Source organism: Scomber scombrus, chromosome 23 (genome assembly GCF_963691925.1).
Source record: "Scomber scombrus chromosome 23, fScoSco1.1, whole genome shotgun sequence".
Classification (NCBI taxonomy): domain Eukaryota; kingdom Metazoa; phylum Chordata; class Actinopteri; order Scombriformes; family Scombridae; genus Scomber; species Scomber scombrus.
The window spans coordinates 21341630-21364639 of record NC_084992.1 but is presented as its reverse complement, the minus strand read 5'-3'; the positions used below and the strand labels follow the sequence as shown (position 1 = coordinate 21364639).

At 39.4% G+C, this 23010-nt stretch overlaps 1 protein-coding gene across 1 annotated transcript in view; it reads left to right on the top strand.

The window, feature by feature from the left end:
• Positions 1-23010, top strand: part of ank2b (ankyrin 2b, neuronal) — a 199924-nt gene that overhangs the window by 153322 nt on the left and 23592 nt on the right. Inside the window, exons 23-35 of the mRNA XM_062444328.1 lie at positions 2854-2995; positions 3869-3956; positions 4166-4266; positions 7623-7847; positions 11494-11648; positions 11761-11972; positions 12513-12717; positions 12812-12908; positions 13015-13243; positions 13419-13544; positions 13731-13853; positions 15116-15148; positions 15430-15451. Of these exons, the coding sequence (XP_062300312.1) occupies positions 2854-2995; positions 3869-3956; positions 4166-4266; positions 7623-7847; positions 11494-11648; positions 11761-11972; positions 12513-12717; positions 12812-12908; positions 13015-13243; positions 13419-13544; positions 13731-13853; positions 15116-15148; positions 15430-15451 (1758 nt within the window). The remainder of the gene's footprint in view (positions 1-2853; positions 2996-3868; positions 3957-4165; positions 4267-7622; positions 7848-11493; positions 11649-11760; positions 11973-12512; positions 12718-12811; positions 12909-13014; positions 13244-13418; positions 13545-13730; positions 13854-15115; positions 15149-15429; positions 15452-23010) is intronic.

Genomic DNA, 23010 nt, shown 5'->3' with positions numbered 1-23010 from the left:
TCCAACAGAGATTTCCTTCACGAGGGTCTTGTTATGAGATGTTTTATCTGGGCATCGACTTACTTTCCTCATCTATATATAAATAAACAGTTCAGCATTTTGGGAATAATACTTTTTTGCTTTCTTTTCTGAGAGTAGGATGAAAAGAACAAAAAGAATCTCATGTCTGTGTGGAGTTAGCTCATGGAATATTAGCCAAGCTAGGTATAAAAAAGATAGTTTTAACACATAAAACATATAAATATATATATATATATTTTTTATGTCTTGATCATCTTTTGTGAATTTAATGTTCAATTAATGGACTATATTTTACAAGGTTTCATAATGATATAAGTTGTTGATATAATGTATATAATATTCTTGAGTAGAAAGCTACACTTTGCAGTGCTCTGACAATTGTGGAGTTAGCTCAGGGAATATTAGCCTAGCTAGGTATAAATATGCTATTTTAAACACATAAAAGATTTTAAAAAGATTCATTGCTTATCTTGACCATCTTTATTAATTTAATGTTCAAATAATGGACTAAAAAACAGCTTTATCTTTAACAAACATCTTTAACAAAGCATGTTAATTAGTGAGCTTCAGAGGTGAACTTTGGATGCTAGCTCTTTCCTCGTTATAGTGTTTATGCTAACAATAAGTGTGTTAGGAGTGAAAATTGTTTTGCTAGTCATAAGTTTTACCCCCTACTGTAACTTACATATTTTCTGTTTAACACTTGAACGTAGTCGAGGGAGAAATTCCTGAGTAGAACATTTTTATCCTTCAAAGAAAATACAAGAAATACAGAGCAAATCCAACAGTCAAGCTAATCCCTAAAAAGACTGCTCCCAGTTTTGTCACTTCAAAGATTAATTCTAACCTCAAAAGGAAAAGACTGACTCCCTGCTCATCTAATCCCACCTCGACTCATGAGGCTCTAGCTGTATCAAGTGGGTGTTAGCATTAGCATTAGCATTACAGGATTCATTTGATGTAATGGCCCAGAGATGTTTTTGTTGTTAAGCAACATTTTTGGAATATGAATGAGTATTCTGTAGGCAGATTCAGTGGATAGTATTATTTTTGTCTTAATTAAAATACAGCTGTGACCTAGTTTGAGAAAGGGAGCTAATGGAGAGCTAATGGAAAGCATGAACTACCTCACAGTGAGTGATACATTTTTATTTTAAAATGTGCTTTATATTCTCTCCTTTCCAGGTAGCCTGTACACTATTGGCATGAGAACATCTCTATCTAACTACAGTATGTTTCTCTGTTGTTCTGCTGGCCTAGCATAATGCTTTCTGCCAGACCTGAGCCAGGAAAGTCAGCTACAACTCTTACATTTACTACAATATCATATGCAGACTCACACACTGCACTCTCAGGCCCGTGTTGTTATGCCACTATCCCTTAGCACTGCATTTATATATTATATACAAATTCAGTTTGAACATGATTTGGAACTCCTGTCAATATTGGATATAAGACACTGGCATAGAAGGTACACTAAATAATTTGGAGAGGACATTCCATCACAAATTTTACTCATCTGTCTGTTATGGTATTTCATTCCTCTGTATTTTAAGCAGAGGGGCCTGAGAGTGCCAATGTAGTCCTAATGTACAAGGAAAAACATATGATTCAAAGCATTGTGGCCCAGGTTACCTGCAAACCTGCAGCCAATAGTGATGCTACCCCATGCTGTACAGTAGTGAAACAGCACTAGAGCTTTGTCACTGACTGCAGTGATATCAATCTGTTGGCTGTCAGAGTGAAAGAAGAAGGTTAGGTAATGGTTTACAGACAAGCATCAAAACTTAAAGGATTACACTTTTTGTCTTGGGGAAATTTGTCACTTTGATCAGTTTACCTATTACCATGGCCAGATCTACCAAACGGCCAGTCTGGGCAATCTGAGGGGCCCTTGAGCAGAAAGGGGCCCTCAATGATGGGAGAAAAAAATGTGCACTTTCAACAAAAATATGATGTAAGGCATGGCCCATTCTGTTGATGTTGATTGTTATTGTTGCTGACATAAACATAGGTTGTCCAAAACTAAAAATGGAGTTACAAGCTTTCCGCCTGACAGCAGGAATAAAATAAAAGTTGTTTCCAGGAAAATAAGTCTCATGATTGGCCATTTTATTTGTCAGTTTGACAGCTTGGCAAGTGATGATTGGTTAACAGGCCACAATGCACTGTGGTTAGTTTGTATCAACAAGTGTGTGGGGAAAAATACTACTAGTGGAACAAGCATGAGCTTTATTGCCCAGGGGCCCCTGGGGGACTAATCCAGCCTTGCCCATTACAAGATGTCACATACTGTAAATAGCTGCAACCACCATACATTATTTAGCCTGGTGCTTCAAGCTAATAAAGTAGATCACAATATAGTGAGTGATAGTAAGCTAGTAGTATTATTTAAAGAGTAAGAAGCTAAATGGTAAGTATGCTAATGTTGTATGCAGTGAAGGATAAAACTTACATAGAATGTACTTGTGATCTTAGTTAAAGGTCCACTTATTAGCTTTTTTTTTAAAGAACTTTCAATCATGTTGAACGTGATGTTTGGTTAGCATGAGACCAGTTGACTCCATAAAGAGTGAAAGGTATATAGCAAGAGAGTGTTCTACAGAAGGTGACATATAGCTGATGCAGTACATCAGGTGTTGAATTAATGTTGTTACCCTTCAGTCAGTTTACTTGATACCACACTTAAAGTGTAGAATCCCTGTGTTGTATTGTGTTCCTTTCTTTCAGGGAACTGAAGATAGTCATAACATTCTGCTTTATTTTTGACATTTGTGAACGTACAGGGCAAAAAACCCAATTCACCCTCCCTCTTTTATCTGCTCCTCCAAGGCGATGACACCATGACAGGTGACGGAGGCGAGTATCTAAGGGCCGAGGACCTCAGGGAGCTGGGTGATGACTCCTTGCCTGGACAGTATCTGGATGGAATGAACTACCTCCGCTTCAGCTTGGAAGGGGGGCGCACTGACAGGTACATCCAGCTCTGTTACTGAGGGGCAAGCAAGGATTAAGTGAAACTCTCGCCGGATAAATAAATCTGTTATCCAGGTCCATTCACGGGCTGCAAATAATTCCAAGTTAATCAGTCAGAATAAATGTTTACGCCCATCTGCTCCACGCACAAGCAAATTCTCATCTGCTCTATGGCGCAAACAACTGTTCCAGATGGTCCGTGCACATTTTTAGAGCAACAAGAACTTTTTGGGGGTTTTTCACAACACAAAGTGCTCTTTCCAAAAAAAAAAAGGCTATGTGAGACTCAGTAATGTTGCTCTGTTATATGTCTGATTACTGTCTGATTATTGCTGTTTATTGTGGATGGCTGCTCTAACTTAACAATGTATGAGTGTGTAACTGTGATGTTATCTTTACACACTTCCTCTTGAGGAGCACAAACTAAACAACTAACCTCCTCTGTTTGTATTTGTGTGTGTGTTTTGAAACCTCTCCTGCTCATACTTCATCGTCGGTCTCCCTTGTTCATGCCTCCATAGTCGATTGCAAAGGTATGTGCTGACACCGGCCAAATATCTGGCTTTTAAATCTTCAGCACTACAGTAGTAACTGTCTCTGTGGGGGCTGGGTATGGAACCTCAGTACATTTGATCACTGAGTATCTAAAGCTCTCAACTACTGAATGCTTCCTGACTTAAATCTATTCAATTTTTTTGCTTTACAGTTATTTGTGGGACAACATTAGAAATACCCAGCCCTCATGTTAATATCTCTGTAATGATTTCACTCATTCAATCACATTTTTTCCTTATTGATGTTCATTTAAATCACGAGGTTCAGGGTAGAACACTCTTTAAATTGTACTGTCTTTTCTTCCTCTCTGCTCCAGTTCGGACAGGTCCTTCACACCCACCCACCACGGCTACTACTCCCCTAAACATGAGTCCATGATGGAAGACATGCTCACCAGTCACCAGGTACTGTACATCAATACATGTGAAATACATTTGTAGCTTGTATGACTTGTTCTTTTCCAGGTTATCTACTTAAGTCCACTATATCCATTTAGTGAAATGATATGTCAATAAATTGGGATTAGTCAATTATACATCCTCCTCTTCCGTCAGTATTGGTACATAACATGCAGTCATTTCTGTCTAATTAGAGATTGTTTCTTTGATTCCAGATTTCGCTTACGAGGGATAATGAGAGGGATTCATACCGGCTGAGTTGGGGTACAGAGAACCTAGACAACGTGGCTTTATCCTCCAGCCCAATCCACTCTGGGTACGTATAGACAGAGGAAATAAAATGTGATTAACAATGACAAGATCAGATCCTGTAGATTCATGAATATGCATAGAAAATTAACTAATCTCACCAAGGTCCTGATAGCAGAGCTGCTATTATGTTCCAAGTAGTTAATTACATGTAATCACGCTATTTCTTAATTTGTTGTGTTTCAATCATCTGTTACCAGAGCTTGGAGTGGAATGCGTTCTCTCACTTGGCATCTGTTAATGTGAATATGTTGTACTTCTTTACCAGGGCACATAAAGACATTTAGCATATGATTGATTGGTAACAATGGTCTGATCTCTTGTAATTTGTCTCTAATCCTCCAGTTGTCTTAATAAGCAGCTTTCAGCAGCAAAATAATTAAGCAATCAGGAAGATAATTATCAAAGAGGAAATACAAAATCTAAAACGATATCAATTTATGTAATAATAGGGACGTTTTTAACTATTTCTGTGAGGCACTCCCATCTCAAAAATCTAAAAATCATGAAATCAAAATCACTACTTTTTGCAGTCCTATTGGGTTTTGAAGTCACACATGTGTTTATTTATTCTCTACATCACTTCCATAATTGAAAAGTATACATTTATTAACAAAGTCTACAAGTAGCTTCATACTTGGAGCAATTTAGAAGGTCTTCTCAGCAGGTTGAAGTGTGACAGCTGTTGGGATACATGGCATGGTCTAGAAAAGGTATTTGGGGTTTAGCTTGAAGTGTCAGTCGTGGTTTCCTTTTCCCATGAGGTCCACATGAAATATCAGACCTTTCTATTTGATATTAGAATGGAATGGATATCCATCTCATGCCCATGTTTTAAACACAGGCCATGGTTAACTTAGGTACCCTGGCTTTGTCCAAAAGATCTATAATTCATATTTTGTATCTCACTAGTTTAATCCATGCTCCAACAAAAATGTAGAAGAATTGTGGTTTTATGGGAAGTTGCGTGTTGAAATGCAGCTTCCTGAAGTGTTATCATCACATTGACCTATACCCAAACTAACCTGATCTCACAAAAATACATGAAATGACCACAACCTCTTAGCACGGGATTCCATGATGGTGGCACATAATGTGTAAAATGTACGTGTCAGTACCACAGAAACAATACCAATGTAACGTCAATTAGGATCTTCTGTCGTGGTGGATACACATATTCTCCTATATTCACTGATCCATATCTGGAAAGCCATGCTATAGCAGAAGACACTGATAGAAAGTTCTGGGTGGATGGATAAAAACTGTTGTTCACACATGATAGTTTGGGAGCTTTAGAGATGTCGGTAGGTCCATTTTGAATGATAAACCCAGACTAGCTGTTTACACGTAAGTCTTTGTGCTAAGCTAGGCTAACCATTTCCTGGCAAGCGCATACTCAACACACAGAATGATGAGATTAATATTAATCTTCGCATCTATCCATCTGGAATAAAGTTGAATAAACCTATGTCTCTAAATAAGCATGTTATTCCTTTAAAGTAAAAAAGAGAAGCATAGAATATTTACATATTTACAATTTTGGTGATCATACCGTAAAAATGACATTAATTTACATTTGATTTCTTTCCTACAATACATATGCAGAATACAATTTAAATATATCATGTCAGCACTTGTTGAATGTGTAACATCATGGTCAGAAAAGTCTTTTCATCTGCTCGGTGTCCTCCACAACAAATGGACTCTTTTCTTTATTCTGCTTATTCCTCCTTGCTCTGTTTTTCCTGGGTTTCACTTTCTCTGAATTGTTTCTGCTTGACTTTTGATTCCTTTCTGTCTGATGTGGTTTGTTGTTTTTAGCCATTCCTCTCCGTGCCGTGATCATGGAGACCACAGCAGGTGACCCTCTGCACCTTGGTTCAGTCACTGTCCTCCTCATGTTCATCATTCTCTTCCTCTTCCTCACAGTGTGCTCTCCTGGCGGAGAGGTGTACGTGTCACTGTCCTCAACAGTCATCGCCTCAGATACTTTTCTTCGGTTTAAAATCCGATTCGAATGATCAAAATATGAATTCTGGTTCCATATGCCAAGTCAAGAGATGATTTCTCCACATGGATAGATCATGTGATTTGGCAAGTTTGGAAGACTAGCACTAAAATGTGGACATCTGAGGAAAAAGAGGTGATGAAAGTTGAGGACATGTTTGTTTATTTCATACAATGTCTTGTGAATTGAGCATTTCAACTAACATACGTATCATACTCTGTTTTAGTGTGAAGAATACTTTGGTATAAAAAATATTCAGTCAGTTTTATACACCATACAAGTCTTTGGATCTCATTAAGGAAGAAAGATATGATTTATAATATATCTGGCAACCAGGAAGATTAGTTTAATGTACTTATTATATTGAAGTAAAAGCTTGTGTTACAGCCATGGAGGACAACAGTTTGTGTCTTCTAACTTTTGCTGGTCGTGTTGCTGAATTCAATAACACGTCTCTGTGTATTTTAAACTCTGTTATGCTTGCTTTACTGAAGTCACTGCAAAAAGCAAGATTGGGTACTGTATCACGTTGTAATATCACCTCATCACACCTGTACCCCCCTACTCATATAGATGTGTTATCCATGTGCGTATTTGCCACTTTGCATGGAGTGTGAGGTGAAAGATTCTCAAGCTACAGCGTAACCTCAAAACGTTGAATGCAGTTTGAGGAGATTTACAGAGAGCTGTTTATCATTTTGCCCATTCAGCACTGAGGAAATAGACACCAAATTTTCCCCTTTAGATCCCTGTCGGCATGGCAATATCAGTAAAATATACTATGATAAGTGATAGGAAGAAGACTGGCTTCTTATAGTGACGAAACACTCATGTTTATGATTATATGGCATATATGCTTATTAATGATTTGAATAAAATATCATATTTTAAAAGGAAGGAGAAAAAAACCTCTTTTTACAAATGAAAAGTTGAAGTCATAAGAAATAAACTGTTGCTGCTACAACTTTACTTGGTTTGGTAGGACCAGTAGCTTACCGTGGCTAATGTTAGCAAACTTTCCCAGCACTTTCAACTGCTTCTCATGTTCTTAATCAGAACATGAAATCTGCTTAGTTGTCACGGAGATGGCACATTTGTCCTTTCTAGTTCAAGACGATTTCATATTTCATTTAAATGTTCCAACTCTGTGACACTAAATGTATCAAATTTCAGATTAGCAATTACATCGTATCGCTAATGACCTATCAGTCAACATGCGCCTCAAGCTAATGCACTTCAAGCTAATGTGTTAGCACTGCCAAATTGGTTTGGTGTCTACTTTCTCATAACTTAATGGGGTTAGCTGATGCACAGTACATCTTTAATTGTTGTGTATATCTTCTGATTTGCCTCAGCTTCCTTGTCAGCTTCATGGTGGACGCCAGAGGTGGAGCCATGCGTGGTTGCCGACACAATGGCCTACGCATTATCATCCCGCCCAGGAAGTGTAGCGCACCCACACGGGTGACGTGCAGGCTGGTGAAGAGGCACCGTCTGGCCACCATGCCCCCCATGGTTGAGGGTGAGGGCCTGGCCAGCAGGCTCATCGAGGTGGGGCCCTCTGGAGCCCAGTTCCTTGGGTAAGGATGGATTATATAATGAATGAATGAATGGAAGATAGTAAACATTGAGGATTAAAAAGAAGAAGGAAAATGTAGAGGTAGCAAAAAAAGTGTGAAATATAAAAGAGTGCAGATACCAGCAATAGATATACTAATACTACATGAAGATAAAGTGTCATTCATTACTAATTAGTGGCAAAATATTGTTTGTTGGAACCTGCGCCTTTTCATTTTTTAACACTTGTTTTTGTGTAGTTTGGGATGATTTATGCCAACAACCTTTGAAATGAAATAGAATCAAATGGAAAAACTAAATTTATAAAGTGATTTATATTCCAAGTGTAAACCAGAAGAAGAGGTACCACTACCTCTACATTTAAGCTATAGTCAATTATTTGTGTCCCTTGTAATGAAACGCTTACAACTTGCTGCCCTTTTTTTTCAGATTAATTTCTCCCTTGGCTTTGCCTTACTAAAACTTTTTCTGTATTTGCTCTTGCTTTTTTCAAGCGGCAGGAATCTGTTAATCTTTGCTCTTCAGCATGCCCTGTTTTCTTTCTTAACAGCTGCAGTCTAACACTTTTTAATCGTTATTCCCCACCCTTACTGGAAAAAGCCTTTCTAATGAACATCACCTCCAGTATATTGCACCATGATGGTTTGATATGTAGCCTCAGACTCTGCCCTCTACTGGTAATATTTAAAATAGCAGAGAACAAAAGCATACATACTACACTCTGAGTTGCCAATACATATGTAATTCCACTTTTAATAACTCATAATCCGGTTATCCACTATCTATAAATGACTGACATGACAGAGATTCTCTCTGATTAAAGCTACTGAAATGTGTTGTTCTTACCATTATGTTTATATGAATTGAATGCAGTGCAATCTGCAGTGAAACCAGCCCCATGATGTAATTTATCACTTTTTGTTTGTGTTATTTGAAATATTTCCTGCAGTTTATCTGAAACTTAAAAAAAATGTCAAATACCATGTACCATATAAAATACAGGGCTACAAAAACGTGACATGTATGGAGGCCCAAGGTGTTCAAAAGTAATTACACACCAAATAATTGTATAACCATAACATTTTAAAATAATCCAATATATTTTTAAATCTCGATTTTATCATTATTTTTCTTATTATTCTTATTCTTATTCTTATTCTTATTCGTGTTGTTGTTAATTGTGTTCACAAAAAAAAGAATTTATTACGTTTTTTCTATTGAATTCCAGCAGGTTTTTTTGTTTTTTTATTACAAAATATTCCCGTTAGTTTTATTTCACTACACCATGGGCTTTATGTTGAAGCAATCTCATTCTAACTGCTTAGTGGGGAAAATGGTATTGTGCAATAGAAACTTCAAACAGGCATTTTGAAATAAAAACAGCTGGAATGTAATAAAAAATGACCTGAAATAAACTCTTAGTGTGGATAGAAGCAGGGCGAAACATGTCATAACAGTGAGCTGAGCTGAGTTTTTATGTATGAATATTTCACAATTATGTCATTATTCATATGATTATTTTTAATTTTATTTATTTATTTAATTCTGTGCACTTTTGGTCTCCATTGACATGCAGCTAAAAAAATGCCAGTGTTTATAATCTCACTTAGCACATCAGTCCTCAGGGCTTCGATTTTGCACCCAACAGAAACATTGTGTGTGCTCTTTCTTCCTCACTGCTGCTTACGTGGACGCTTGGTCGATCACTCAGTAAACTCCACCTACCCAATGCCCCTCCACCTCTTAATGAGGGAGAGAGTTTGGTTAGCAGAATCCTCCAGCTTGGCCCGCCAGGGACAAAATTCCTCGGGTAGGGTGGAAACAAATCAACAGTTTTGCATATGAAACAATCCATGGATGCCGGTCTCACTATTTTCCTTTACAAACCCTTCCATTTGATGTTACATTGTCTATATGTTGTTGTGCTCCCATGCCTTTGCTAGTGTCTTGTACTCCACTTTGACTAGTACTTATTTATCATTAGAAATCACATTGCTGTTTATTTTCTTTAATGCTTTGTTTTTTTGCTAAGCTTTTTGCATTTCAGTCTGTGGCATTGTATGTTTTCATACCTCCTGTTTTCTGAATAGTTATGTGTTAAAAAAACCTTTTCCATGTGAAATTTAAACGGTTGTGTGGCATGCAAGTAATTAGAGAACCAGGTGAAATTTGATGGCATAGTGTGGTTCTTGTATTTAACTGTGTAATCCTTCAGAGCGTTTTAGTGCAGCTCTGAAGGACTAAAAGTAAAGTATTAAGTTTTGACATGTTGAATGCTCTGCAATATTTCACCATTTCAATGTCAGCTCAAAAACATACAAGAAAATGATGTCAATATCACTTATTATTATGGAATCTCTATGAAAGTCCATCAAACTCTCCAAAAAAACAAGTTTGTTCTGCCACTACTTGGAACTACAAAAGTACAAGAATGGCTACTCCAGTTTTAATTAAGCTTTAAATTTGAAACACTGTTAAATGTCAAAAATTACAAAAAAAGGGAAAATATTATCATGTACTGTAAGGCCAAACAACTATTTATATATCACATGAAAATATCAGTAGTCATGCTTTAATTACTGTGTTTGTAACGTTGGTGAATTGTACTCAATGTAGCATGCTTCTGGTAGATATTTATTGTAGCTAGCTTGTTGCAATTGTGCACATCAGGTAAGTATTAAAGTGACAGTCATACTTTAGTGTCAAATATAGTTGATCTACAAAACACTTTTCTTAAATTGGGTAACTCACCCTTTGTAGGTAATGCTATTTTTTGACACTAGTTATTTTAGTTTTCAGAGCAATAACTTCTTAAACTGCATAATCTGCCTCTGATGTTCCTTAGTAAAAAACACTCGTTGCTCAGAATTAGCATTTTACATTGTCGTGAGTAAGTTAAGTAGCTCACTGTGTGGCACTGCCAATCTTGAAAATTGTCATTATCAAAACAAGTTCAACAGTAGAATTAAAACACTTTTGCCAGGTACACTCCGAAAGTGAATTCTCCTGGTGCACTTGTGCATAGTTGAAGGGCTAAAGAAATGTGTCGCAGAATGATGATGCATTGTGCTACAGCAAAATTAGCATCTTCTAACACCCATGTTTTTTTGGCTACAGCACCATCCAGCACATTTTATTCAAGACCAATACCAAAGGTACTGGTGTTGCAGTTAATGCTGGAGCAATTTAAGCCATGTTTAAATCAGACCAACATAAACAATACACAGTGTACATGTTTGTTGATGTAAAAATAGGACGATGAGAATCAAATGCAAACTAATGCTAGCTGTTTAGCTATTTGCACAAAAAGATGAGAAAGAGATGACTACTGCGTGTTGTTATGTCACCCAGGTCACACAAAATAATGTTTATGTGCACTTGATGGACATCCCAAGTATTACACACTGTCGTTCAAAAACTTCTTAGAATCGTGGTTACATCTGTAAGCATTGTTGTACTGAAGGGAAAAGAAACACAGGTGAACACTGTACAAAAAAATATATATATATGAAAACGTTAATCGACCCTGAATAATGGTCTTATCCAAGAAGGGTCAGTCCCATGCCAATTACACACACATGTCCACAGGCACATTGTTATAGTTTATGACATTCTGTACTTACTTTCTTATGCCATCCACCCCTCCAGTCCAGTCATCGTGGAAATTCCCCACTTTGCCGCTCTGCGGGGGAAGGAGCGGGAGCTGGTGATCCTGAGGAGTGAGACAGGAGAGAGCTGGAAGGAGCATCACTGTGAACACACCCAAGAGGAACTTAACCAGATACTCAATGGCATGGATGAAGGTCAGTCTCTGCTGGTGTAGACTGCTGCATGAGCTGAGAGATCGAAGAAGTATACATTTGTTCTTAAGGTTAACTTCACTGACATCGTTCCCTCTCTGTTTCCTTGCCCCAGAGCTGGACACACCGGAGGAGCTCGAGAGGAAGCGTACTTGCCGTATCATCACCAGAGATTTCCCACAATACTTTGCAGTGGTGTCACGCGTCAAACAAGACAGTAATCTGATTGGTCCCGAAGGAGGCATCCTGAGCAGCACTGTTGTGCCCACAGTGCAGGCAGTTTTTCCTGAGGGTGCCCTCACCAAGAGGATCAGGGTTGGCCTGCAGGTAATTGATAAAAATCATCAAACAGAAGTCAATGGTCATCCTGTAGTTTAGGTAACTTGCAGTAGTAGAAGTAGCTGCCATTATTACAGCAGCTGAAAGTTTGGGAAACATAACATCCAGTAGACAGTTATGTCAGTGTTTTTGTGTCAAGGTTTGTGGAGATCTCAAACATTGGTAAATCAATTTGTTAGCAGCAGACATATCAGCCAACTCAATTTTATTTACCCTTTTTCGGGAGTTTAAATTCTTAAGTGGTCATTGAAGATATAAAGGAAATTAGTTGGTACTGTTTCCTACCAAAGGGAATGCAATTTAGTAGTTCCATACCATGTATATGAAAGTGACCCTGACTGGGGTGTTAGATTAGATGGTTGTTGTATGGTATAGACTGTAGTCAGCCAGTAAACAACCCTAGTACAAAGTTCACTTCTGCTAAAATTTGAGTCCGGGTACCATCCTCAGTGCTTGACCATAGCTCAGACATTAATCCTTCTCATTAGTCATAGGGGGTAATGTTGCATTTTCTGTCTACTCTCCCAGGCCCAGCCAGTGAATGTGGACGTAGTGAGGAAGATCCTGGGGAACAAGGCCACCTTCAGCCCCATTGTCACGCTGGAGCCCCGCAGAAGGAAGTTCCATAAACCCATCACCATGACTATCCCTATCCCCAAAAGCAATTCGGACCCCGTCCTCAATGGTTTCGGAGGGGACACTCCCACCTTACGACTGCTCTGTAGTATCACTGGTTAGAGAATTAACTCGAAAATCTGTGCATAGGCCAACCGCAGACAAATGTGCATTCTCTCATTTGTCAATGATGTGTTTGTGTCCGTTTTTAGGTGGAACAACGCCTGCCCAATGGGAGGATATAACAGGAACCACTCCATTAACGTTTATCAATGACTGCGTCTCCTTCACAACCAATGTGTCTGCCAGGTAACACAAAACAATTATTTGATAAAGCTCAACACAATCTATGGCCGAGACCAGTCGATAATCACCTAACCTCACTGGTTCTTTCTAATCCCCTTCTAATGTTTAGGTTCTGGCTCATAGACTGTCGGCAAGTCCAGGAATCTGTCAACTTCTCCACTCAGGTGTACAGGGAGATCATCTGTGTCCCTTACATGGCAAAGTTTGTCATCTTTGCCAAGACCCACGACCCCATTGAGGCCCGCCTGCGCTGCTTCTGCATGACGGACGACAAGATCGACAAAACACTGGAGCAGCAGGAGAACTTCACTGAGGTGGCCCGCAGCCGAGATGTAGAGGTGAGAAGTGCCTCTCAGACAGGCAGCCACGATTGTCTTCAAGGGTGAAGGCTATGTTTCTTGAGAAATGTATGGACTGCTGCATGGGGGTAAAGTGGAATACTAGGGTTTAAACAAACAAGAAGATGACTGTTGGTTGTATGCTGTTATTTAACCCCTGTGTACATCTTCTCAGGTCTTGGAGGGCAAGCCTATCTATGCAGACTGCTTTGGAAACCTTGTTCCCCTCACCAAAAGTGGCCAGCATCATCTCTTCAGCTTCTTTGCCTTTAAGGAGAACAGAATAGCACTCTTCATTAAAGTAAGCACTGTTAACCTTAATATTTGTTTGTTGTTCATTTCACACATAAAACAAGCACAAGCTTTGTATGCTATTGTGGCAATTGTCAAAGATAATTTAACATATTTACTTCTCTCTGGTTAAATGCAATATTGATTATTTACCAGATGAAAAACTGACTTATGCGAAACTATTTGGTTGTTGTAGATCAGAGACAACACTCAGGAGCCATGTGGCCGTCTGTCCTTTATGAAAGAACCCAGAAACTACAGGTCACTAACCCAAAATGCCATATGCAACCTTAACATCACCCTCCCATCATACTGTAAGGTAAGGACACCACACTTAATAACAGAGGACACTCTCTATTCCATATCTTGTTAGGTTTTTAAGTAAAACGTATTGTTGTATGATTAAATTTAACATTAAATAAATTACCGTAGCTGCTTTTATAAACTAAGCTATAATGCAATTGTGCCCATTTACACTTTGTGTCTATAATCTGTGCTAATCTCCTACTTATTAATTACAACAATGTAATACCAAAGCATAACCTCAATTATTTTATTCTCAAATATTTCAGTATGCAGTTTATTTCTTATATTAAAGGTACTCTTAGTCATTTTTGACCACTAGTAATGACATGTAGCAGTGTTTTTTCCCCCTTTGAGCAGGTCCTCATTTTGTTTCTAGTAGTGCAAGGTACAAGAACACACATGACAGACTGTGCCATACTGTTTCACTGATTGTGTAGCTGTTGGCGGTAACATGCCAAGAAACGTAGCTATGTGTCAGCAAAGGCAAGAGAGAAAGAGAAACTGCTAGCTAGCAAACGTGGATATAAACAAGTTTTTAGCTTTACAGATGTTTCATTAGAAGAAACTGCATTAAACACATGTATTAGTGCTCAAGAATACACACAATTATTTCTAGTGAGGAACAGAGACGTAACTTTTTTGTTAATACTAACACTCCACAGGTTACCTTTAATGTTCCCGTCCCAAGTATCAAACAGTGCTAATAACACTGCTGGTTGCTGCTTTACTGTAAAAATTACCCAGCGAGCCAGTTTCAAGACGCACCCATTACATTACAACAATCTGGATATAATGGATGTAGAAGTAATGCAATGTAATGTCAGTAATATTTACATAGTAAATGGCTGCATTTAAAAACAGCCATCAGGAGCCATTTGGGGTTCAGTGTCTTGCTTAAGGACGCTTTGACATGCAGGCGGAAGAAGGGATCGAAAGAGCAACCCTGTAGTTAGCCGACGACTCACTCAACCTCCTGAACCAAAGCTGCCCTGCCTTACACAGCATGGCTTGTCTCTGATGTAGTACATCAAAAAGAGATTAACATATTATATATATTATTCAGACTAACTAGCTAGATCTATTTCTATATTAAAATGTTTTACCTATTGCAGCCTTAAAGACTTCTTTGGCCTTCTCTGAAATCACACTGACTGATTGTCTTTGTTGTTATGGTAACCATACACCCTCTCCCCACTTGTCTTTTTGTCCCTTTAATATTGCTGTTGTTTTTATCTGTACATCTTTCTGCTTCTCGCTGCTTCTTGCTCCCAAAAGGAGTCCGATTCAGACCAAGAGCAAGAGGAAGAGGTAAAAGCAGCCACCGCTTCCCCGTCCTTATTCTACTAACTTGCTCTGCTAATTAATCCTGTCTATCCTCTCTTATCATCACTAAATAAAATGTATTGATTTTAGACGTACTATGTTTGTTGTGATGTGTCAGATGCATATTCCATTTTTGCTGTTGTGTTGTGCGTGCCCTTTGTTTCTTTTTCTTGAAGAATAATTTGTAATAGTAGTTTTAGAAAATGTTGGCACATGCAGTGAATGGAATAAGACTAACTGTGGTGTATTTCTATGTATTTTTCCAGACCATCATTACGCTCCAGAAATGTAAGACATTTTTTCTTATTTCATTTTGAGTATAACATATATTCTATGACAATACAAATCTCTGCATGTCTTTATTAATCAAACTAATATGACAATAACAGTGATATTGTATGGGTGATTAGCCTAATGTAGTGTGCAGAGGAACAGCCAGACTGATACACTGACACATCCAGCTTTGTAGACCATATATATTTTATTAAAGCCTTTTAAGCTTCCTGTTTTTTTTGGTTTTGTTTTTTTGTTTGCTTTGAGGTTTTTTGTCTTGTCACACGAACAAATAAGCCTTACCTGCACTCCCTCATGTCAATGTTATGTTTCACCTGAGGCTTAACTTCACTTTTTACTTTCCTTTTTTCTGATTTCACATCTGACTCAATGACTTCCATTTAACTCTTTCCCCTTCAAAATTTGAGATTGGACATGTGGAGAAAGAGTTAAACACTGCCATCTACGTATGTACATGAAAATGAAATGCATTCATACTGTGGTGATCTTTATCAGACAATGGCCTCTAATTTTGTGCTGGACAAAAGCCAGCAGTAGTAGCGACGCAATGCAATTTGGCTGCTTATTTTGGCATAAATGCACCTGCATTTTTACCTACTCAGACCAGCAGAGCCAGAACAAACAAAACATTTATGTGGTTTAGTGCACAGATAGACCTCTCCAAAACAAAAATAAAAAAAAGTTCACATATTTTGATTCTGTATTTTTCATTATTATATATATTTTTCAAAATAAAGATGTTAATACACATCAAAATCCACCTTTAAATGACATTTGGCCAGACTTTGTACTGGTAAGATCAATAATTGACTATTGTCAATAATGTAATTGGCAACTGCATGTGGGATGTATGAGTTCCAATCCTTCACAGTTAGTTAAATAACTGGAGTCATCATATAGCAGCATGAAGGGAATGAGAGCAGCTTTTTAAGGAGATAAGAGGAGCTGATGTGATTTGTCATGACTAAAGCACACCTGGAGTCCACCAGCTTATACTGCTGTCCTCTTACCAATAATGTGTCACTCCTGCCGCAGCTTCGCAGTTAGTGCGTCAGGTTTTTCCTATTACCTTTGGTCGCCCAAATTCCAAAAGTTAGTTGCTCACACCCAAATGTGCTTGCGCTCCGAGATCCTGAAATCGGGTGTTAGGGATTGTGCTAGCACCCAGTTCCAGGAAATTAGAGGCCAGAATATTAGTTTTCCTCCTCCAGTATAATGGTAAAGCAAAGAATAGTTAACCTTCTCACCTCTCTATCTGAATCCTTTCCCTTCTACCCTCCCTACCTTGTTCATGTAGTGCAATAGTAAAAATGAATCAAATAGCACCAGACAAATACAGTATACTTGAGCTTTTAAATTAATCTCATAATAAAACAATACATGTTACATATGAAATATATGGTACATGCATGGGTAATCTGTTATGGATATAATGTATGTTACCGTACAATACGTACTTTTAATAAAAACAATACTGATACTTTATGTAGTAGTTCTGTAAATAGCCATAGAACTCACCACATTTCTGAATGAGGCATATTAACAAGCAACTCTTGATCTTGAGCACCTCTTATCCTGCAATTGCGGGTTTTAATCAGTACTCTGAACTTTCCACTCACTTCATTCACTCTTGACCTTGACCCTTCCATCAGCACTTCCCTTTGCTTTGCATGGAAATAACTTGCCTTACATAAATGTGTATGCGTGTGCTTGAATGTCTGTATGACTGTATATAATGTCTTGTTAATGAGTTGTTGTCCTTTGATTTTGGAATGTTCCCACGTAAAACTATTTGCTTATGGTTTTGTATACAGTTTTGTGTTATTTTTGTTTCCATTTACGTTATCTTTCAAATGTTTAGATAGGCAAAAGGCAGAATGGAGGGCAAAGGGAATTAAAATACTGTCCCTCCCTGCAAGATGTCTTTTTCTAGTATTGCTGAGGTCTTCATTCCTTTTTAGTTTCTGTGAAATAAATTGATCTGCTTTGTTTAAATTTAAAGCATGGCAAATCAATATATGTTTTATAAGTTGTCACTGGCTTTCTTTAAAAGATACAACTAGCATTCTCAGTTGTTTTCAATCCATTTTTGCCTGTCATCACATTGACATTTGCGTCTTGAGATGTCTTGATGTTGTTTCTTTCTTGTTCTTTTTTCTGTGTTTGTTTCTTGCGTGGTCCTATAGTTATTATAGATTTTTTTTAAAGTATTTTAGTTTTGTTCTATATTTTAGTCTTGTGAGTGTGAGTGTGCTGAGTGTATACGCAAGTTATTTCCTGCTCATGTCTTTCCCATCGGTATTATTTAGCTTTTGCTTTACCACAGTTCCCTACAAACATATGAAAGTGTAAGCCCATTTCCTCTGATACCCTGATGTAGAACCCATTGTGAAATTGTTGTCCTATGATCCCTGCAGTGTGCTCCGAATTTGTCCTGACCACATTCTCCAATGTCTGTCTCCTTTCATTTGAATTTTTGATTTTCTTTACTCCTTACTTGTTCTTCTTCCTTATGGAAGATGAAGAGACGGAGACATCAGCCCTGAAATCAGAGCTGATTCGAGATCCAGACCTCCTATCCGACGTGTCAGAGATGAAACAAGATTTGATCAAAATGACTGCCATCTTGACTGCAGACTCCACAGAGAAATCCCCTCCCTTAGGAGGGTGTGGTCTAGAGAAAGGGACTGAGGAGGTTTCTGGAGAGCCATTAGAAATAATGGAGAAGGACTTAGAGAAAGTCAAAGAGGACCTAGAGAAAGTCAGTGAGATACTGAGAAGTGGAACATATGAGGGTGAGGTGGCAGAGGAGGCAGCTAGAATGGCTGAGGAATGGGTTCTCCTTTCAGACAGTGAGATTGAGGAAGCCAAAAAGATGGCAGCATTAGAAATTCAAGAGCCTGTCTTGCGTGAAACTAGAGCTAACAGAGGGGCTCCCAGACCTAAAGCCATAAAGGACAGCGGTGATCTCAAAGAATACCTCTTGGATGGACCAGTAAGCTCCAAAATAAAAGCTAAGAAAGAGCCAGCTGCCCAAGAAAGATTCACTGATGTTGTACTGCGCAAAAGTGCAAAACCAACCACTCCAACCAAAGTGCAAGACAAAACCACTGCTGGTGATGTTAAAAAGCCAGTCAGAAGAAAGGGAAAAGACCAGGGACAAGCAGAGGAATCGACAGAAGCAAGTGCTCTTCTTAGTGTGCCTACAGCCCCTGCCCCAGCATCACCTGTATCCCCAGTGGTTGAAGAAACTCCCATTGGGTCAATAAAGGACAAAGTCAAAGCCTTACAACAGAAAGTAGAAGCAGAGCAAAAGAGCAAAAAGGTCACTGGAAGTAAGCCTTCGCAACTGCCTGTTGCAAGCAAGCCTTCTCCAAAAGCCAAAGAAAACCCTAAATCAAAGCAGGGCACCCCCAAATCTCCCAAAGCTGAATCTGAAAAACTTGAGGAGACCATGTCAGTTAAAGAGCTGATGCATGCATTCCAGACAGGTCAGGACCCCTCAAAGAGAAAGACTGGGTTATTTGAGCTTAAAACCTCCACTGCTTCGAGATCAGAGAAAACCACAAAATCAGAAACGATACAGTCTAAATCCATGACCAAAGCATTAACCTCACAAATCTCTCAAGAACATGAAGTATCTTTGGATTCCAAACCTCGCAAGAAAGAGACCACTCAGCAAGACAAAGATAAAGAAACCAAGTCAGTTGATGACACCCATTCAGAGCTAAATGAGACAGCAGACTTTGGAAATGGTGGCCTTGATGATAGCTCTGACAGCTTAAAGCATGAAGGTGCGGCAGATTCACCAAGTGCCAGTTCTGGAGATGGAACCCCTCATCTGAGCTCTGAGGACAGCTACAAACATGAGGGTCTAGCCACTCCAGATACAAGCCCTGAAAGTCTCTGTCTTTCTCCCAAAAATGGAGACCAGACCTCTAAAGCTTCGGCAGCAACTGAAACAACAGTCAAAAAACAAAGTAAAGACACAGAGAATTCTGGAGACTCTGGTGTAGGGACCACTGGTGACCACGTGTCTACAGAATTGACCCTCCCTGTCTCTTCCATCGAGGCTGCAGATGACCACACTACAAGTGAGTCCATATCTGTTATGAGGAGTGAGTCTAAGCCATCCAAACCTCAAAAGCTTACAAAGAGAATTTCAGAGACTGTAGAAACATTTCTTAGTGATGATGACAGCCCTGAATGTCAGCTAGCATTGCCTTTAGTTGGTTCTCCAGCTTCTATATCATCTTATCAGCGTCATGAAAGTTTAGAGCTGCCTTTAAAACAAGACTCAGATGCTCTCAGCCCATTAGCTGATGACTCTTTGACAATAAGCCACAGAGACTCTCTAGACGGTAGTCCTCTTATGGATGAAAACTCCTCCCATAGGTCCCCAGACTCTATTGAACCTAGTCCAACCAAGGAATCACCCCCCCATGACTCCCTAGAGAGCAGTCCTGTAGAGCAAAAGAGCCACCCATCCTTTCCATCAACACTAGATCCACTCAGTAAATCCTCTAGCCATCCAGAGCCCTCCAAAGCCACAGACTTCCACCAAGATGCTTTTCGTGGTAGGCTGCTCCGAGACCATGAGGCTAGTGCTGATGATGACAGTTGTGAGCAGACATCTCAGATGACAAGTTCCGGTAAGAGTCCCCTCTCCCCTGACACTCCTAGTTCAGAAGAGGTAAGTTACGAGGTAAATCCCAAACCCCCTGACTATACATTCCTCTCTGTTCAATTCAAACCGGCTGTCATCCCTGAAGACCCAGAAGAAGAGGATACATCAGACAGCTATGAAGCTAAGAGAAAAATCACTCCAGAGGAGGAGATGTTTAAGATGGCAGCCAAAATAAAAACATTTGATGAAATGGAGCAAGAAGAGAGGACCAAAAAGAACTGTAGAAAAGATGTGTTTCCCTCAGCTGATGCCAAAATAGGGGATGACAGCTATGAAACATTAGAGCCCACAAGTGAGAAGCTATCGCAAAGTGAATGTGGGCTCAATAGACCCACTGAAGAGTCAGAGTTAGCTCTTTTTGTTGATCCCCATATTAAAGTACAACCTCCCTCTCCTTTTTCAGCAGGTTTGCATGACGGATCCCACAGCAAAGAGGTCAAGAACACAACAACAACCAGTGTCACTTCAGAGGGACCTCACTCTGTCTCAGACCAGCAACATTCCAAATCCCAACTGGAAACTGCACAGGAACCGTCATCTGTAACAGCTGATACAGAAAGTACAGCTAAAAAGGCTGTTGTGACATCAAACACTGAAAACAGAACTGATGAGCAAAAGGAGGAGAGCTTAAGGAAATCAAAAACAAAAGAAGATGATCAGGATGATGAAGAGTTAGGTGTTAGGTGTAACAATGTAACAGATGAAGTGAAGGGAGATCAAAAGGGACATACAGGCACATCAGAGGCTGAACTTGGTGCAACTGCCATTGATCAAACAAAGGGAATTTTCAAACCAGAGGCCTGTATCTATGATGACACAGAGGAGGATGAAGATAGACTGGAAGCTCCCAGAACTGAGTCAAAAGGTGTCACTGCAAGGGCTGACAGTGATTCATGGTCTGCTATGCGGGAGGATGACGCCGCTTTTGCAGCTCGTGTCAAAGAGGAGGAACAGAAGATTTTGAATCTGGTGGTGGATCGTCAGTCTTTGCAAGAAACTCCAGACACAACACCTGGTAGAACACCTACAGAAGAGAGCACTCCTACCAGTGAGCCCAACCCTTTTCTGTTCCAAGAAGGGAAGCTCTTTGAGATGACCCGAAGTGGTGCTATTGACATGACTAAAAGGAGCTATGAGGAAGAGGGGGGTGGTTTTGCCTTTTTCCAGATAGGTGAACAGCCTTTAGAGGAGCCTGTCTTAGAAGAGGCCAGTCAAGAAGGTAGGAGATCAGCAGCAGAACCTGAAGTTGGCCTTAATCTAACACTAGAGGTTAAGACTGAGGAAGATGAGAAATTAAAAGAAACAGATGATTCTCAGATTCAGTCCTCATCTGAAGGCGATCAGCCTGCCTCTAAAGTTGATGCCTCCAAATCTAAAATCCCTAAAATGGGCATTTCAGCCTCAGCCAAACCACCAAAGAAAGATCAAACATGCCCTGAAGGTCTAGAGACTAAAACAGACAGAAATGAAGGATCCTTAGATTTAGACACAAACTCCGCTGACCAAATGATAACGAATGTACAAACAGCAGAAACTACAGTCACTAGATCAGTTTACTCTGAGCAGGGCCAAGAGTCCTCTGATTCCTCTCCAGAGGAACCACAGTCAGTGATAGAAGCCCCCAAACCAACAGGAAAGTCCAAACAAAGTGCTTCCAGTAGTGTTAAAAAGACTCCAGCCAAAACACAAGCCAAGTCTGCGCCTCAAGGTCGGGGTAAATCCACTATACCTTCTCCATCTCATGCAACTTCCTCTTCAAGCACTCTTAAAAAAGAGGCCTCCTTCACTGCTGAGTCTAAATCTAGAATTCCAATCAAGGCTAGCTCTCTCAAACCTGATTCTACTGTTAAGCGTGCTGAATCCACCCAAGACAAAAAGCTTAAGGTCCCTGTAAAAAAGGATTCAAGGAGAAAATCTGAGACAGATGCAGGTCCCTCTGTGGATGTCAAAACCAAGACACCATCTTCCAAAGCCAAGAGCTTCTGCGAGGGGGAGTCTACCAAGCCATCTGCTAAAAAAGAACAGGGTCGTCCCACAAGTGCAGAGTCAGCAAAATCGAAAGGCTTCCAGTCCAGATTGCCAGTCAGAGGCAAAAGTGGTCAGTCATCCCAGTCATCAACACCCACTAAAGAGAAAAGTGTTCAACGCAAGCAGTCCATTGAGTTCTTCGAAGAGATAAGTGATGAAGCAGCAAAACTTGTGGAAAGGTTGGCACAGGCCGTGACAGAGAAAGAACAAGAGGACGAAGCTGCCAACTCAGATGACGAGAGCAGTCTCATTGATCCATCAATCATAGAAAGAGAAAGTTTCCCTGAGATGCAGTTCCCTACCTCAGGAGACGTCTTTCCCATTAGACCACTGTGGGACGACCCTGTTGAGACACAGATGCAGCGAATCCCAGATGATAAAGTCCAAAGTCAAGGTATCCCCCCAGTTTAAGGGGCTATTCTCTATCTATTGTGCCTCATTAGTACACTGTAGCTGTAAAGGTGCTGCCTCTCTGTCTCTTGTAGTTGTTTCCCGTTGTAACTGAAGAACCCTCGTGGCTTTGTCGCTTGAGCTGTGATTGTGTTTATAATGGCGTCTCTCTTTCCTTCTATGTGTGCTGTTAATCTCAAGACCCACTTAAAGGCTTTATGGAACTTGTGAAAACAACTTAGTGACTAAAACCTTTTAAAGATTCAGATGTAAATAATTAAACGATTACATGTACTTTCAGTACATTTCTACTGATTGAAATATATAATTCTTATTGATAGTGTCACTACAAGATCTATCAAAACCATCCATTCTAGCCATATTATTTATTGTTGTAAGTAATTAATTTGATTTTATGAATGAACCAAAGGAAAAAGTGTCAGTACAA